This window comes from Schistocerca cancellata, chromosome 9 (assembly GCF_023864275.1).
Source record: "Schistocerca cancellata isolate TAMUIC-IGC-003103 chromosome 9, iqSchCanc2.1, whole genome shotgun sequence".
Taxonomy (NCBI): Eukaryota; Metazoa; Arthropoda; class Insecta; order Orthoptera; family Acrididae; genus Schistocerca; species Schistocerca cancellata.
In genome coordinates this window covers 383018058-383037585 of record NC_064634.1, presented here as the reverse complement: position 1 = coordinate 383037585, position 19528 = coordinate 383018058, and the positions used below count along the sequence as shown (strand labels likewise).

Sequence of the window (19528 nt, the reverse complement as noted above, 5' to 3'; positions counted from 1 at the left end):
GGTCTCCCCCTATGATTTTTACCCTCCACGCTGCCCTCCAATACTAAATTGGTGATCCCTTGATGCCTCAGAACATGTCCTACCAACTGATCCCTTCTTCTGGTCAAGTTGTGCCACAAACTTCTCTTCTCCCCAATCCTATTCAATACTTCCTCATTAGTTATGTGATCTACCCATCTAATCTTCAGCATTCTTCTGTAGCACCACATTTCAAAAGCTTCTATTCTCTTCTTGTCCAAACTATTTACTGTTCATGTTTCACTTCCATACATGGCTACACTCCAAACAAATACTTTCAGAAATGACTTCCTGACACTTAAATCTATACTCGATGTTAACAAATTTCTCTTCTTCAGAAATGCTTTCCTTTCCATTGCCAGTCTACATTTTATATCCTCTCTACTTCGACCATCATCAGTTATTTTGCTCCCCAAATAGCAAAACTCCTTTACTACTTTAAGTGTCTCATTTCCTAATCTAATACCCTCAACATCACCCGACTTAATTCGACTACATTCCATTATCCTCGTTTTGCTTTTGTTGATGTTCATCTTATATCCTCCTTTCAAGACACCATCCATTCCGTTTAACTGCTCTTCCAAGTCCTTTGCTGTCTCTGACAGAATTACAATGTCATCGGCGAACCTCAAAGTTTTTATTTCTTCTCCATGGATTTTAATACCTACTCTGAATTTTTCTTTTGTTTCCTTTACTGCTTGCTCAATATACAGATTGAATAACATCGGGGAGAGGCTACAACCCTGTCTTACTCCCTTCCCAACCACTGCTTCTCTTTCATGTCCCTCGACTCTTATAACTGCCATCTGGTTTCTGTACAAATTGTAAAAAGCCTTTTGCTCCCTGTATTTTACCCCTGCCACCTTTAGAATTTGAAAGAGAGTATTCCAGTCAACATTGTCAAAAGCCTTCTCCAAGTCTACAAATGCTAGAAACGTAGGTTTGCCTTTCCTTAATCTATCTTCTAAGATAAGTCGTAGGGTCAGTATTGCCTCACGTGTTCCCATTTTTCTACGGAATCCAAACTGATCTTCCCCGAGGTCGGCTTCTACCAGTTTTTCCATTCATCTGTAAAGAATTCGTGTTAGTATTTTGCAGCTGTGGCTTATTAAACTGATTGTTCGGTAATTTTCACATCTGTCAACACCTGCTTTCTTTGGGATTGGAATTATTATATTCTTCCTGAAGTCTGAGGGTACCTCGCCTGTTTCATACATCTTGCTCACCAGATGGTAGAGTTTTGTCAGGACTGGCTCTCCCAAGGCCGTCAGTAGTTCCAATGGAATGTTGTCTACTCCGGGGGCCTTGTTTCGACTCAGGTCTTTCAGTGCTCTGTCAAACTCTTCACGCAGTATCGTATCTCCCATTTCATCTTCATCTACATCCTCTTCCATTTCCATAATATTGTCCTCAAGTACATCACCCTTGTATAGACCCTCTATATACTCCTTCCACCTTTCTGCTTTCCCTTCTTTGCTTAGAACTGGGTTTCCATCTGAGCTCTTGATGTTCATGCAAGTGGTTCTCTTATCTCCAAAGGTCTCTTTAATTTTCCTGTAGGCAGTATCTATCTTACCTCTAGTGAGATAAGCCTCTACATCCTTACATTTGTCCTCTAGCTATCCCTGCTTAGCCATTTTGCACTTCCTGTTGATATCATTTTTGAGACGTTTGTATTCCTTTTTGCCTGCTTCATTTACTGCATTTTTATATTTTCTCCTTTCATCAATTAAATTCAATATTTCTTCTGTCACCCAAGGAGTTCTACTAGCCCTCGTCTTTTTACCTACTTGATCCTCTGCTGCCTTCACTACTTCATCCCTCAAAGCTACCCATTCTTCTTCTACTGTATTTCTTTCCCCCATTCCTGTCAATTGTTCCCTTATGCTCTCCCTGAAACTCTGTACAACCTCTGGTTCTTTCAGTTTATCGAGGTCCCATCTCTTTAAATTCCCACCTTTTTGCAGTTTCTTCAGTTTTAATCTACAGGTCATAACCAATAGATTGTGGTCAGAGTCCACATCTGCCCCTGGAAATGTCTTACAATTTAAAACCTGGTTCCTAAATCTCTGTCTTACCATTATATAATCTATCTGATACCTTTTAGTATCTCCAGGGTTATTCCATGTATACAACCTTCTATCGTGATTCTTAAACCAAGTGTTAGCTATGATTAAGTTGTGCTCTGTGCAAAATTCTACCAGGCGGCTTCCTCTTTCATTTCTTAGCCCCAATCCATATTCACCTACTATGTTTCCTTCTCTCCCTTTTCCTACACTCGAATTCCAGTCACCCATGACTATTAAATTTTTGTCTCCCTTCACTATCTGAATAATTTCTTTTATTTCATCATACATTTCTTCAATTTCTTCGTCATCTGCAGAGCTAGTTGGCATATAAACTTGTACTACTGTAGTAGGTGTGGGCTTCGTATCTATCTTGGCCACAATAATGCGTTCACTATGTTGTTTGTAGTATCTTACCCGCATTCCTATTTTCCTATTTATTATTAAACCTACTCCTGCATTACCCCTACTTGACTTTGTATTTATAACCCTGTATTCTCCTGACCAGAAGTCTTGTTCCTCCTGCCACCGAACTTCACTAATTCCCACTATATCTAACTTTAACCTATCCATTTCCCTTTTTAAATTTTCTAACCTACCTGCCCGATTAAGGGATCTGACATTCCACGCTCCGATCCGTAGAACGCCAGTTTTCTTTCTCCTGATAACGACATCCTCCTGAGTAGTCCCCGCCCGGAGATCCGAATGGGGGACTATTTTACCTCCGGAATGTTTTACCCAAGAGGACGCCATCATCATTTAATCATACAGTAAAGCTGCATGCCCTCGGGAAAAATTACGGCCGTAGTTTCCCCTTGCTTTCAGCCGTTCGCAGTACCAGCACAGCAAGGCCGTTTTGGTTATTGTTACAAGGCCAGATCAGTCAATCATCCAGACTGTTGCCCTTGCAACTACTGAAAAGGCTGCTGCCCCTCTTCAGGAACCACACGTTTGTCTGGCCTCTCAACAGATACCCCTCCGTTGTGGTTGTACCTACGGTACGGCTATCTGTATCGCTGAGGCACGCAAGCCTCCCCACCAACGACAAGGTCCATGGTTCATGGGGGACAATTCGTATAATTCATGGGGGACAATTCGTATAATTTTGTTTTCTTAACTTCCTTGGACAAATTTCTGGGTGAGGTGACGGAAGTATATTAATGTGACAGTTGAAGGATAGTTTCTCATTATTACTTTGTTTTTGTTACACTACATGGCAAGTCTTAGCAACATTTTTTTTTTATGCTGTAAGCTTTCTAGATTAAATAACTGAGTAAAAACCTAGGATGGAATAACAACAACACAAAGTAGGTTCAATATGTATTCACCACACATGTAACTCACCTTCCTTCATTAGTTTCAGTCCCACACCATCATATATCCTCTTCCCTGCCCATACTCCAGACTCGCACACACCTTCTGTCCCCTCCAGCACAGTTCTTCCAATGCTGCATCTAGCAGCCCACCATCCAGTTCCCATCTCCACCATACTCTCACACACTGCCACAGGCAGCACTAAAGCATCTTTCCCCACTCCTACCATGTTACCATTCCTCCCCACATCATGCCTCTTCTATACCTCCACTACACCTCCCAGCTGAGGTTAGCTTGTCAGGCTTTAGAGTGTTTGAATATGACAGTGGTCATGTGTTTGAGTCATGTACAAATAAATGGGTGTGTATTTTTCTACATCTGAAGAAGGATTCTGTATGATAGTTTATAAAATCTTGTATGATAGTTTATAAAATCTAACAGTCTTCTTTCAATGTGCCTGTCTGCTGCTCAGTGCCTTCTTTATGTGATGAGCTGCAATCTATCTTATTTCATGCCGTTGTTCCATCTTAGATTTTCTATTGTTTGAATAAATGTTCATATTCAAAATACAAAATGTGAGCAACAGGCCTACCTGAAACATCTCCAATAAAAGAAACAAGAAGACTATACCAAGTATGAGTGACACACAGCAGCGATCAAAAGAGAGACAAGAAAAATAAAACAACAAAGCTGGATATGTTTTCTGAGTGAAATGGAACATGATGTACATAGGAAACAAACTAAAGGTTATAAGATGCTGAAACAACAAATTAATAAAGATGAAAGAGATATGGTTCAAATTATCACCATTTCAGAAAATTAGGGTTTGATTATTTCCAAAATCTGTGGAAAAATGTTCTGAAAGCTAACAAACACAACAATAGAGCAATAGCAGGTGACCTAAAATTGCTTGGATAAACTGGGAGGGTGACTTAAGAGTGGACATCAGAATGCAGAAAATTGCACACATTCTTATGTGTCACAGGTCCAAAACATAGTGGCAGAAACCTCACATGAAGAACCAATTTTGGAGGTGTTTTGGTAACACCACTGACAGGTAACTGTGCCCAGTAGCTGGAACAAAGTGGAGATCACATCCATCTACATGAAAGGTAGTAGAAGTGATTCACAAAACTACCACCCAATATATTTAACTTCAATCTGTTACAGTATCACAGAACATATACTGAGCTTAAACATAATGATGATCTCAAACACAATTACCTTCTCCATGCCACCTAGAACAAACTCCACACATGAATAGAACTTGAAGAAGCCCTAGGTACAAAGCAAGCAGAAAAGAGATTTTTGTTAACCTATCCATATATCCATTTAGGTGCTTAGGAATTTCGCACAAAGAGTTTCATTTAGTGGGTACTCATTAATCTCTATTTTTAGTAGCTGTCAGTCATTTTTATCTGTTTGGAATTTCTTAGTAACAGTTTTTGTATTAATCCCCAGACAATACCTTTTAGTGATGAGTTGCAGTTAAATATGAAAATACTTGTGTCATCATTATGCATTATGGGTTGTTAGATCTTTTAGTAGTTTAATACACTAAGAATTGATGTATTATTGTAGTAAGAAGTCACAAAAAACTGATATTAACACTAGCATCTACTAAAACAGAATTTATCCTGTGAACAATGACAGATAATACTGTACAAGAGACATAATTATATGAGTCTTTATGCTCACACAATAGACATATCCTTGGTTGACACACATAAATCAAGCTAACTCATTCACGCAATATTTTTATTGTTCTAATGTTTAGTTTATTACAAGTATGTCTTAACGCATAGTGTGATATATTGAGGAGATGCAAAAACAATTCCAATGAAAAACTTCCACTATTCTCAGGTAATATCCAACTATTGATGCACAATGTCAATTAATCTAATGTGTGTAATCAGTATCTTGCAATGAACAATGCTGCCAACAATAAATTACAGACATATACACCTACAACTATGAACAACCTTTGAATGTTGTAGGTACTCACCTCTCTCTTACAGCTGTCTTGCTTAACTGTCTTAGATTTGTACAGTCCATCATGCAGTGGGTATGCGGCAACATATGTCCCATTACCCAGAAGTTTCTGTATGCCCCTCTGTGCACATGCAAGAAAGTCTTCATTTAGTATACATCTTTTCAAAAAATGTTTCTTAGATGTTGGAAAATTAAACAAGCAGTTACAAACACAATTACAGAAAGACATCTCCAATATGAAACTTATGTCTTCTCATAAGAGTAATATGGTATGTGCATGAAGCCATAGTCACTATAATATCAGTTTAAAAAAAAAAGAAAAGTATGTTTCTCATCTGCTAAAGAGTTTTTGTATTGACACAGAATTTTAATTTGTGAACAACAGTACAGAAGCATAGCATACTTGAAGAGATGTTGCATTTCAGTGGCACTCATCATTAAGTTTTATTAAACACAGTTAACTATATAAACATTAGGCAGTAAGGAGAAAACAAAGCTTAACAGTTACACTTCTATTACATAACTGCAGATTAACAAATTTATTGAGTTTAGAATTCTAATATTATTTGAAGAAAATCTTAAATACACTGATGACTATGAAAAACAAATATTATGAACAGCTGGTGATATTATTTTATTGATTAGATTAGATTAGATTAGATTAATTATTCATTCCATAGACGCGTAAAAGAGGGAATCCTCCTGGGTGTGGAACATGTCAAATAAACACATTACAAAAATGTAATTATAAAAACTTGAGTTTCATTAATTTTAATGATCCTCAGTCAATAAACAGTAAAATTATGTACATGAATTACATTTAAACTTCTAATATTTACAGGTTTAATACTTACATCTGTTTTCATTAAATCCATCATTCAGACATTTGCTAATTTCTTGGCTATTACAACCAACCATTGAAGAATTTGTGAATGTTTAAGGAAAACTTACCACACAAAATTATCAAGAAGTTTGCATTTTAAGAATGTAGCATCATAATCAACACCTTCTACAGTTTCCAGGATGTGGCTGGGTTTGTTGCCTCCTGTTGTCATTTCATGCACCTGTCTCCGTATCCTGCCAATTCCTACACTTTTAACATGCTCATACCATCTTAATCTTGTCCTCTATGGTCTCTTTCATGGGCTTCTCTTTCACTACTACTCTCACCATCTCATGACTTACTCTATCATTTCTAAAGTTCTATTCTGCTTCTTTGAAATACCACCTGCCTTTTCTTCATTACTCATTTTCTGATGCACACAAGTATTGGAACATAAAATGGTTAGTATAACACTTGTCTGCCTTTTGGTAGTAAATGCTTCCTCTAGACCAGGCTTCTTACACTCTGCATGAAACCATGGGCTTGCCTACCCCTTTCACTAGCCTCCTTATCTTTCTTGCCCCTGTCTTCTATTATGTTCCCCACTGGCTTCAAACTTTTCAGTTTATTTAAATTTGCCCTCCAATAATTATATTCGAAACAGAATAGTAAGTTTATAAGACACACCTGGGTAACTACCATTTTTGCCACTGGCGAGCAACTTCATATTTCCAGATGGGGATGAAATGATGATGAGGACAACACAACACCCAGTCCCCGAGCAGAGAAAATCCCCGACCCAAGACAGCAATCTGTCACGCTGACCACTCAACTATCGGGACAGACATGACAGACAAGATCGATTAGCTGGGAGATATGGAGCTATCAGGAATGGGCCAGGCTATTGAAATATTAAGAAGAGGCAGTGGAGATGTGTCAAAGAGGATCTGTGAAATGAGTCAAAATTGAGCGCAATTAGCAGGTAGAAAAAAAGTGCTGATAATGAATTAATGTACTACTTTTCATAAATGGTCATGAAGTATACTCTTGATTTGTGTAAAATGAGTGGAGGGAGGTGTACAATTTTTTAGTTTTTATATCATAGAAAGTGTAACTAATTCTTTGAGTACTAAACAAAATTTAATTAATATTAGAGATAGCTCTCCCAGTTTTTGGTGTCTAAAATTTCCCATTAAAGTGGTCTAAACAAAATATGAAACATGTCTTATATTAATTTAAAATTTCCAGATTACTAGTTTTGAATTTTCTGAAAGGTCTTTTGGTCTTTGTCAATGAGGAAAAGTCAACAATAATGTAAAATGGACAATAAGCAAAACAGACTATAAGTAATATAATTGCTTTTATTATTCTTCCAGTTTCAAAGTTTTCCATCTACATTTGGCCAGATATCACTATACTATGTTGTCCTTTTAAAGTGTGAGAAGTTTATTTTATTTTGTGATTATCATTTATTCCAATTAATGATAACAGGTGTGCAGGATACCATTTTAGGTTTAAAAAATACCTAGGTAGCTCGTTATACAGAAGATAGCAATCAATGAGAGCAATGGGTGCAACAAGTTTCATAGGGAGCAGAAACAAGAGAAATCATTAGAAGGAATAAAAAGCCAGGGTATCTGAACAAGCAGCTTGTTTGGTACCCTCAGTGTTCAGAGAAATAGGTAAGTCTGAATACCCTATCAAACTTAAACCTGAACCTCAAAATGTGCAAGACTCAGTATAAAAGTCATTTTCCTTTATTCATTTTCCCTCTTTCTCCCACTGCAATAGAGCATGATCACCATGAAAGCAACAGAGTAAGCTAAATCTAATGTACTTGATTTTCAAATACAGGTAAAGTTCCTCAAGAAAAGATTTCATTACATAAATGTATTGCTTGCTGTGCACTATAACAAACAGCATCTTCATACCAGTTACAATATAAAATCTTAAAACAAAACAATGGAAAGTCCAGGTTGGTACATCAACAATTATGAAAAGGATAGATCGCTACTCATCATAAAGATGACACATTGAGTTCCAGACAGTCACAATAAAAAGAATATTACACACTGAGCTTTTGGGCAAAAACTACTTCAGAAAAGAAAATAAAACATATACATTCACACGACTGCTGGACTTTTCACTGTGCCTGTCTGCAACTCAATATGTCATCTTTATGGTGAGTAGCAATCTATCCTTTTGATAATTGTTAAATCTTAAACGAGTTCACACATGTGATCTCCCAATTAATAACATCAGAGAAAAGGTGGCATTAAAAATTTACATGTTGTTGTGCACAGTTATCATACCCAGTTACAACCACAGACAAAAGTACATGTACAGAAAGAAACAAATGTAGTACTATAATGGATTGAGTAATTTCATACGTATACCAGGACAAAAAAGTACAAGTTGTAAACACTGCCATTGCAGACCATTACACAGAAACAGAGCTGCATTAAGTAGAACATCTGACCATGTTTGAATTATTACTGAAAGCAGAAGACAAGAGTGAAATAATGTTAACCAAGATGAAAAACAAAGTTGCCAAACTTTCTGCTCAGTATTAAGCTACAACTTTAAGAGAATTTGTCCTAAAATACTTCTTTTTTCATCTGTAATTTTCCTTGGAATATCACTCAGTTAACAATAATGCAGGTATTTTCATTGCACAGAATGACAATGTTGGTTTTTGAGTTAGACGTGATCAACATTATAAGATGGGAATCTGTGATGTGTGCTCAATGGTATGGACACTACATAGTATATGCATGTAATAAAAGCATGAATATTCAATACAGATTGTAATTTTAGCATGAATCCAGCTTTCTACTGAGATAAGAATTACCAAGGAGTGTGTGAAGTATTCCAAAATATTGAAGGGAGATAAAATTTATTGGATTTAATTGAAATCTTATCTGAGGTGGGCTTATATAATGAAGACAGATGTGTTTGTTGAGGAAGCGTGGACTTTTTGACTACGTTAGCACAGCAAACTCAAGTAAATTAATTTGGAAGAACTGCCAAATCAGTTCCTCTTCACAATGGGCATATCTGAATAAAGCGTATAAATCATTACTTCTAAACTGTATGTGTGTAAGCTTCTTGAATCATTTAACTGATGTTTTCAGCATAAATTCAAAAATAGTGCTACTTAAAACTGAAAATTTTTTGTTCCAATTTTTTCCCAAACAATGGTACAGAATTTTACTTTGGTAATTTAACTTTGACCATATTTGTTTGTGGCACATTCTCATTGTTAGAGACAAATGCAATCAATGGATGTGAGTTCCTCTAATCACCAACTTGTCCCATTTTTAATTTTTGATGAATTACAATAATAAATACTGGTAAGGAGCTTGCAGTAGCCAACTCAAATGAGCAGAATTGTAAAACAGCATAGTTCATGAATGTAAAAATGTAGTAGTTTTCACTGTACAACCAGTGAACATTGACTGAAAATAGTCATGTCATATAAATATGTCAAATTATCAGTGCATTGGCTGGGTGTTTTAACAGTACATTTATGTCGTTAAGCAAACATTCAGGCTTAAACATAATCCACATCATCAAAGAAGAGGAATGCTTTTTCCTACATCACAACAGACAGTTGTCACCAACACCAGGGTACACCTCAAGTTACTAGTAAGATTTTACAAGGTTAGAAATAAATCAGTAGTATCCTAGTCATACTCCCTGCTCCTTTAGAACTACTTTCTTTTTCTCGCAGCTCTTATCCCTATGACAGTACCAGTACCCATAGTAAGTCTCATTTTATACACCTTTTTAACACTATGTGCACTACTTGCATTGGTTCTGGAAAGACCTATTCTGTCAAAGCGAGAGTCAAATGTGAAATAATTTATCTCATGTATCAACAATGTAAAATCACTTCTAGCCTTTTATACTGACAGCCACCTCAGGTCTTAAGTTTCCATAACTCATCTAATATTAGCAATTCACTTCTCATTTACATCTTATCCATTAAGCCTTCCATGACCCAGTGCTCTAGATGACTGTTCCATTAATGTTTTCACAGGCTTGCTTTCTTCTGCCAGAACACAGTATCCCTGGTTCTTATACCAGCCACTATGTTGACTTTCCCAGCTGACATGTGTGAATGGGGAAAGAACACTGAATAAATCACAAAATGTTACAAAGGACCACAAATAAGTAGTGATATGTATTGTGATACAACCTACATTACATATTTCATGAGTGTCACCATCTGAATGCTCATTTTTATGCAATAGACTTCAACAGAATATTACATGCAGTCTATTTTTAGTTTGTGGGCTGTTCTTCAGAACAAGACTCATGAGAGGGCAGATCTACTGTGGAGCTATTGTTAGTATTCTTAGCGTTCCACACAGTTGCCAACACGAGATTTGAGGATGTATAAAAGCTACTATCTTACGTACAAGTTTCTGTGGAATGAATACCTTGTGTCTAAGAGAGTAGCTGTCTCAGAATACTATTCTGCATGACTTGAACTAATGGATGTATGCAAAATACGTTAACTTTCTGACACTTTCACCATCAAAGTCAGCAATTACATAATGATAAAATGTTACTCAACTTCAACACTTGTTAAGTTTAATAAGACTTATTTTCAATATGCAGTCTCAGGAAATTGAAATATTTAGACAAATCAATACTTTTTGTGATAACTGCACTACTTTGTCTCTCCTTTTTTTATTGTAGTGCATCATCAACAGACATAACTATTTATGTTAAAAGCGCTGGCAGGTCGATAGACACACAAACAAACACACACACAAAATCCAAGCTTTCGCAACAAACGGTTGCTTCGTCAGGAAAGAGGGAAGGAGAGGGAAGACGAAAGGATGTGGGTTTTAAGGGAGAGGGTAAGGAGTCATTCCAATCCCGGGAGCGGAAAGACTTACCTTAGGGGGAAAAAAGGACAGGTATACACTCGCACCCACACACATATCCATCCGCATATACACAGACACAAGCATACATTTGCAAAGGCAAAGAGTTTGGGCAGAGATGTCAGTCGAGGTGGAAGTACAGAGGCAAAGATGTTGTTGAAAGACAGGTGAGGTATGAGCGGCGACAAATTGAAATTAGAAATTAGCGGAGATTGAGGCCTGGCGGATAGCGAGAAGAGAGGATATGCTGAAGGGCAAGTTCCCATCTCCGGAGTTCTGACAGGTTGGTGTTAGTGGGAAGTGCTGGCAGGTCGACAGGCACACAAACGAACACAAACATACACACAAAATTCAAGCTTTCGCAACAAACTGTTGCCTCATCAGGAAAGAGGGAAGGAGAGGGAAAGACGAAAGGATGTGGGTTTTAAGGGAGAGGGTAAGGAGTCATTCCAGTCCCGGGAGCGGAAAGACTTACCTTAGGGGGAAAAAAGGACGGGTACACACTCGCACACACACACATATCCATCCACACATATACAGACGCAAGCAGACATATTTAAAGACAAACTGCTTGTGTCTGTATATGTGTGGATGGATATGCGTGTGTGTACGAGTGTGTACCCGTCCTTTTTTCCCCCTAAGGTAAGTCTTTCCGCTCCCGGGACTGGAATAACTCCTTACCCTCTCCCTCAAAACCCACATCCTTTCGTCTTTCCCTCTCCTGCCCTCTTTCCTGATGAGGCAACAGTTTGTTGCGAAAGCTTGAATTTTGTGTGTATGTTTGTGTTCGTTTGTGTGTCTGTCGACCTGCCAGCACTTTCATTTGGTAAGTCACATTATCTTTGTTTTTAAGTATATATATATATATATATATATATATATATATATATATATATATATATATATATAATAGAGGGAAACATTCCACGTGGGAAAAATATATTTAAAAAGAAAGATGATGAGACTTACCAAACAAAAGCGCTGGCAGGTCGATAGACACACAAACAAACACAAACATACACACAAAATTCTAGCTTTCGCAACCAACAGTTGCCTCGTCAGGAAAGAGCGAAGGAGAAGGAAAGACAAAAGGATATGGGTTTTAAGGGAAAGGGTAAGGAGTCATTCCAGTCCCGGGAGCAGAAAGACTTACCTTAGGGGGAAGAAAGGACAGGTATACGCTTGCACACACACACATATCCATCCACACATACACAGACACAAGCAGACATTTGTAAAGGCAAAGAGTTTGGGCCAAACTCTTTGCCTTTACTTTCATTTGGTAAGTCACATCATCTTTGTTTTTAGATATATATATATATATATATATATATATACCTAAAAACAAAGATGATGTGACTTACCAAATGAAAGTGCTGGCAGGTCGACAGACACACAAACGAACACAAACATACACACAAAATTCAAGCTTTCGCAACAAACTGTTGCCTCATCAGGAAAGAGGGAAGGAGAGGGAAAGACGAAAGGATGTGGGTTTTAAGGGAGAGGGTAAGGAGTCATTCCAGTCCCGGGAGCGGAAAGACTTACCTTAGGGGGAAAAAAGGACGGGTATACACTCGCACACACACACATATCCATCCACACATATACAGACACAAGCAGACATATTTAAAGACAAAGAGTTTGGGCAGAGAGATGTCTGCTTGTATCTGTGTATATGCGGATGGATATGTGTGTGTGTGTGTGTGTGTGTGCGAGTGTATACCTGTCCTTTTTTCCCCCTAAGGGAGGTCTTTCCGCTCCCGGGATTGGAATGACTCCTTACCCTCTCCCTTAAAACCCATATCCTTTTGTCTTTCCTTCTCCTTTCCTCTTTCCTGACGAGGCAACCGTTGGTTGCGAAAGCTAGAATTTTGTTTGTATGTTTGTGTTTGTTTGTGTGTCTATCGACCTGCCAGCGCTTTTGTTTGGTAAGTCTCATCATCTTTCTTTTTAAATATATTTTTCCCACGTGGAATGTTTCCCTCTATTATATTCATATATATATATATATATATATATCCTTCGTAACCTCTTGGTTCATCCCTATGAAATCCCCAAACCACCTTCCCTACCCTCTGGCTCCTATCCTTGTAACCGCCCCCGGTGTAAAACCTGTCCCATGCACCCTCCCACCACCACCTACTCCAGTCCTGTAACCCGGAAGGTGTACACAATCAAAGGCAGAGCCACGTGTGAAAGCACCCACGTGATCTACCAACTGACCTGCCTACACTGTGATGCGTTCTATGTGGGAATGACCAGCAACAAACTGTCCATTCGCATGAATGGACACAGGCAGACAGTGTTTGTTGGTAATGAGGATCACCCTGTGGCTAAACATGCCTTGGTGCACTGCCAGCACATCTTGGCACAGTGTTACACCGTCCGGGTTATCTGGATACTTCCCACTAACACCAACCTGTCAGAACTCCGGAGATGGGAACTTGCCCTTCAGCATATCCTCTCTTCTCGCTATCCGCCAGGCCTCAATCTCCGCTAATTTCTAATTTCAATCTGCCGCCGCTCATACCTCACCTGTCTTTCAACATCATCTTTGCCTCTGTACTTCCGTCCCGACTGACATCTCTGCCCAAACTCTTTGCCTTTACAAATGTCTGCTTGTGTCTGTGTATGTGTGGATGGATATGTGTGTGTGTGCGAGTGTATACCTGTCCTTTTTTCCCCCTAAGGTAAGTCTTTCCGCTCCCGGGATTGGAATGACTCCTTACCCTCTCCCTTAAAACCCATATCCTTTTGTCTTTCCTTCTCCTTCCCTCTTTCCTGACGAGGCAACCGTTGGTTGCGAAAGCTTGAATTTTGTGTGTATGTTTGTGTTTGTTTGTGTGTCTGTCGACCTGCCAGCACTTTCATTTGGTAAGTCACATCATCTTTGTTTTTATATATATATAAAAACACACACACACACACACACACACACACACACACACACACACACACACACACACAGCAAGAACAGAAGAGTATACAGCAGATATTTGTTGATGGTTATTTCTATTATTGCAGCTGTCCCCATGTCTGTCTCATGTCTCCTCGTGGTCTGTACGTAATAATGACTTAAGGATCTGATTTACACACAAAATTTAACAAAATTTTGGTTCATGAAGTAATGAGGTCCAAAGGTCATTTCTTATCATTATATACTCACATCATTATCAGAGAAATATGCTGTTGTCATTAACTGCCAAGTTATGAAGGTCCTTTGTTGCCCACTGAAATAACTTGCACGGTTCCTTCCTCTTAGCCTGTATAAAATTGAGAAGACAACTTATGTTTCAATAAACATGTAAACACATAAAATAGAAACAGAAAATTATAGTTGCTAATTTGACATTTTCAAATAATGGCATAAAAAATTTCCTGGTCAAGATTAGTTCTTGGATTTACTGTATCATCTTATGTTTACTTGTGTCCACTTCTGAAGTCCTGAGTGCTACAGACAAGTTTACCTATATATTGTTGAATAAATCACAAAATGTTACAAAGGACCACAAATAAGTAGTGATATGTATTTAATACAACGTTAATTACATATTTCATGAGTGTCACCATCGAATTCTCATTTTTATGAAATAGACTTCAACAGAATATTAAATGCAGCCTATTTTTAGTTTGTGGGCTGTTCTTCAGAACAAGACTCATGAGTGGGCAGATCTACTGCGGAGCTATTGTTAGTATGCTTAACATTCCACACAGTTGCCAACATGAGATATGAGGATGTATAAAAGCTACTATCTTATGTACAAGTTTCTGTGGAATGAATACCTTGTGTCTAAGAGAGCAGCTGTCTCAGAATTGAATTCCCATCCAAACCTGCCAGTATCTGCTAAAATTTCTGGCTGCTTAGTTAAAGTGTACATGTGTGTTTCCTGTTATGGTCTCTTATTTCTATTTTCAACTTCATTTTACAGTGAACAGTTTGTCAGATTTGATGATAAGAGCATTATTCTCATTGCTTTCTTCTGGAGCAGATTTCATATATGTGATGAAATTGGCATTCCTTGCTCTTACATAGACTAAAAAATACTAGAGAAGATCACTAAGAGTGAACAGTGAAGATAAGTTCTTCAGAGGTGATATGATGGAAGGAGAGGAAACTGTTAGGTGAAGAGTGTGGGGACATTAGGTTACTGTAGGTTGAGGCTGAGATGATTTCGGGAGTGGAGAGTGGGTTTTAAGGATAACACCCATCTGTGAAATTAGAAAACCTGTTGGTAGAGGGGAGGATCCAGCTGGCCCAGGTTGTGAAGCAGCCATTGAAATCAAGCACATTATGTTCAGCTGTATGTTGTGTAGCAGGCTGGCTGACTTTGCTCTTGGCCATAATTTGGCCATGGAACTGGTATGCCACACTCCTATGCCAACCTGTTTTTGTGCTATTGGGAGGAAAAATCAGGTTGTGACATGTGTACAAATATAGTTCTGTCATGTAGCCACCTCCATATAAAACCTATGGAATATTTATTATAAGGCACACAAAAGCTCTGAGATTCAATGGGTTTTGCCTCAGGTTTGTAACTAAGCTTTTCCACTTCAATTACACTTCACACAAACATGAAGAATACGTAACTTCCATATTAGAGCATTATTATGCAAAAAGATTTCAACATTTATATATCCATCTTTAGATTCATATACCTAAAAACAAAGATGATGTGACTTACCAAATGAAAGTGCTGGCAGGTCGACAGACACACAAACGAACACAAACATACACACAAAATTCAAGCTTTCGCAACAAACTGTTGCCTCATCTGCTTGTGTCTGTATATGTGTGGATGGATATGTGTGTGTGTGCGAGTGTATACCCGTCCATTTTTCCCCCTAAGGTAAGTCTTTCCGCTCCCGGGACTGGAATGACTCCTTACCCTCTCCCTTAAAACCCACATCCTTTCGTCTTTCCCTCTCCTTCCCTCTTTCCTGATGAGGCAACAGTTTGTTGCGAAAGCTTGAATTTTGTGTGTATGTTTGTGTTCGTTTGTGTGTCTGTCGACCTGCCAACACTTTCATTTGGTAAGTCACATCATCTTTGTTTTTAGGTATATTTTTCCTTCGTGGAATGTTTCCTTCTATTATAACCATCTTTAGATTCAGTTCTGTATGCTAGCATTAATCTTCCAAATCCCTTCTAGAAAAAAACTTGAAAAGCTTATGCTGAATAAAGCTCCAAGTGATTCTTGTGACAACAAGTGAAAAGTTATCAAGTTGATTTAGACAACAAACTGCCACAAATTTCTTAGGCAAAAAATACAAACAAAACTTACCTCATTACCCCTCAATTACATAAGCTTTTACAAGGATATAGCCTGTAGTGTCTAAATTTTGTCCTAATAGACAAACAGCTAAAAATGAACAACTCTGACAATGATGCTGACGACCTCTGCAAGTTTTAATTGTGCCAATGATTAGTGAATTGACTTAGGTAACACCAAAATCACCTATCTGTTCAAAACATGGAAAATATATCTTTTCTTTCCTCCTCATGTGCCATATGACCAAGCTTTTGGGTAATGAAACAAAATAATAAAACCAGAACAAATTTGTAAAGGTATATGAGTACATTACACAGGAAAGCTTTAAACTACTCTGAGGAATTCTTGTATAGAACATGAGTGTACAACAAGGAAACTCTTCACTTTACATTTGAAGATTTGGGGTTTATCACTCCTTTTCTGAGTTGTGCTGGAAGCCTTCTGGATAATATACACCTTTCTGTACAATGCGTAACGCTAGAACAATGGCAAATATGATATCTCTAGAACACCAAGAAGGGGTTATTTGACCACTAATGAGATTTGAATTAAACATTCACTTCATGATTAAAATAAGAATTATCTTTTTTCCATTCATTTGTATGTCACGGACAAATTTCAATCAAAATCTTACCTTGAAATTCTAACGCTTTTAGACTAGTGCGCTGAATACAAAACTTTGCAAGTCTCTGCAGAAATGTAATCAATTTCTGAAGTTTCTAACATTTCTTCATTACTTTCATTTGTTTGTTTTTAAACATTAAATTACCAGTTTAGGCAGGGTGTTGGTATTTTTATAACCATTTTTCCACAGATGGCTTTTACGTATTTCTCACTGATGTCATCTTCTTCCATAGTGCATTTTAAATTGACATTTCTCTTGCTTTTTTTGATTTGTGTGCTCCTATGGTGGCTTCTTTATTCAACTGGCTGGAGTGATGCTGCTCCAGCAGGTCGCAGGGAATGGGCGCGGACCACAGAGGAAGCACCTGCAGCCGTTGGTGGAGGGGGAAGGCCATAGGCATAAATACTGGACCAGGTCCACTCAAGGAGCAGTCTCAGGTCACACCTGATGAAGGTCACGAGCTACGTGACCGAAATATCGTGCAAGTACGATGCTGATATCCGGCAGAACACCCGACAACCCAAGATAAAAACAAATATGACACTGAAAAAATTATGCTACAGCTTATGCTTACTTCCACACAAAGTAAGCTTCCATACTGTTACAGTTGCATACTTTGCCCAGTTCCACAATATTCTACAGTATGGAATTATATTCTGGAGTACCACACCTAGTAGCTCAGTAATCTTTCTGGCACAAAAAAGAGCTATAAGAGCAATGCACCATGCAAAACAGACTGACTCATGTAGGTCCCTCTTTCAAAAGTCTTCCATCTTTCCTCTCCCCGTCTTTTTATTCTAGAAAATTGTAAATATGTGAGGAAAAATATGAAAGAGATAAATAAAAACTGTACTGTTCATGAACATAATACCAGGAAAAAAGACAAAATCCATGTTCAGTCAGTAAGGACAACAGCCTTTAAAACTTCCAGTACAAATAGCAGAATATAAATGTACAATAGTCTGCCACATAAAATTAAAGTTATTTCTTCATTTTCTCTGTTTCACAAATCCCTAAGGGCATACTTATTAGATCACTGCTTCTATTCAGTGGCAGAATTCTTAAACCATGTGAAGTACAACAGACATGAAGCAAGAATATGCAAAAACTACTACTAGAAGAAACAAGGAAATATCATGAAGTTTAGTGGAAAGATGAAAAAAAAAATGAGTTCATTACTAAGGAAACAAAAGTTGAAAGTTGCCTTTTGGTCCCTTCTGCTGTCCTACTGTTAAGGAAGTTTATTCAGCTGCATTCATTTTTCTATCTAGTGTTTACTGAATGAATGTTGCAGATTCTTCTGAATGAGTCAATGCTGTCAACAACGAAAACTGTGATGTAGTATATGTATGGAGATGGCAGCATTAAAATTCTAAGACTCCAAAACAATGACCTACAACAAGTTTGCATAGTGAAGCTGCCCTTTTCTGGATTAAGAATATTATTCATGAATGCAAACACTTTCTCCAGAATATGGCACCTTATAAGATAAGTGGACAAAAGTGTTATATTCTCCAAATGCTCTTGGCATTAAAAACATGTTACCAAGTTTGAGAATGCAATTGTTCTGTGACTATGCTGCTACTGTTAAAGACATTTTAAACATAGGTTCTGGATTGTGTTATGTGAACTACATACAATGATTAGCAATATCATATCATTAATGTTTCTTACAATCAACAAATATGAAAAGATTTCAAGTTAACCTCCAAGGTGTTGTGTCCATAACTTGACAATCAGGTAGCTAAAACAAATAATTAGTGGAGGAGAGATTTCATGAAGAACAGCTATCAAGGCCCAGTAAACACATGTGAGTTCTCTTACACTACTTACCTGTAAAAAAAATTGCTTTTACCAGGGGAATGGCACCTAAGAATCATCTGGATGATGTAACATGAAAGCATAACATAGTCCATGTTGTGTGCACCCTCTATGGTGTATGATCATAATTATGTTGCACCTCTCTCTCCCTCTCTCTCTCTCTCTCTCTCTCTCTCTCTCTCTCTCTCTAGAAACTGGCCTTACCATGTAGCATTCTTTTTTCAAGCCACTGCTTTACAAGCATGTATTTTGTTGTTGCATAATATACTTCAGGAATATGTCTGCAGCTTCAACATCAGCAGTGTGAGAAACCCTCATGCTCTTTCCTCCTTCATTCTGTTCTTCATCACTTGCATAATTACTTTCTTGTGCACTTTTAATTATTTCTTCATCTGTTGAGGTTTGGTCATCTTAGTGTTCCTTCTTCAGCTGCTTAGCAGCATTTTCTTTATGTTTTCTCTTCATCCTGGAATCTTGTGGGACATGTCAATGCATAAAGTGTCAGTAAATGATGATTCCAAATTTGCTGGCTCGACACCTTCACTGAGTACTGGCTCCAACTCAGTATCAATTGATGGCCACACTTTTCTCCAGCTCTCCATTATGGTATTGTTCACCATGTGGTCCCATGTTTTTGCTGTTTGCAAAACAACATCACATAAGCTGACTGTTTTCCATGCCTTCGACATAGCCTCAGT

At 37.9% G+C, this 19528-nt stretch overlaps 1 protein-coding gene across 2 annotated transcripts in view; it reads right to left on the bottom strand.

Moving 5' to 3' along the window:
- Nucleotides 1-19528, bottom strand: part of LOC126101042 (anoctamin-5-like) — a 398169-nt gene that overhangs the window by 248238 nt on the left and 130403 nt on the right. For both annotated transcript variants that reach the window (XM_049911706.1, XM_049911707.1), the window contains 2 exons: nucleotides 14281-14377; nucleotides 5404-5511 (listed from right to left, as the gene is read on the bottom strand). In XM_049911706.1, coding sequence (XP_049767663.1) covers nucleotides 5404-5511; nucleotides 14281-14377 — 205 coding nt within the window. The remainder of the gene's footprint in view (nucleotides 1-5403; nucleotides 5512-14280; nucleotides 14378-19528) is intronic.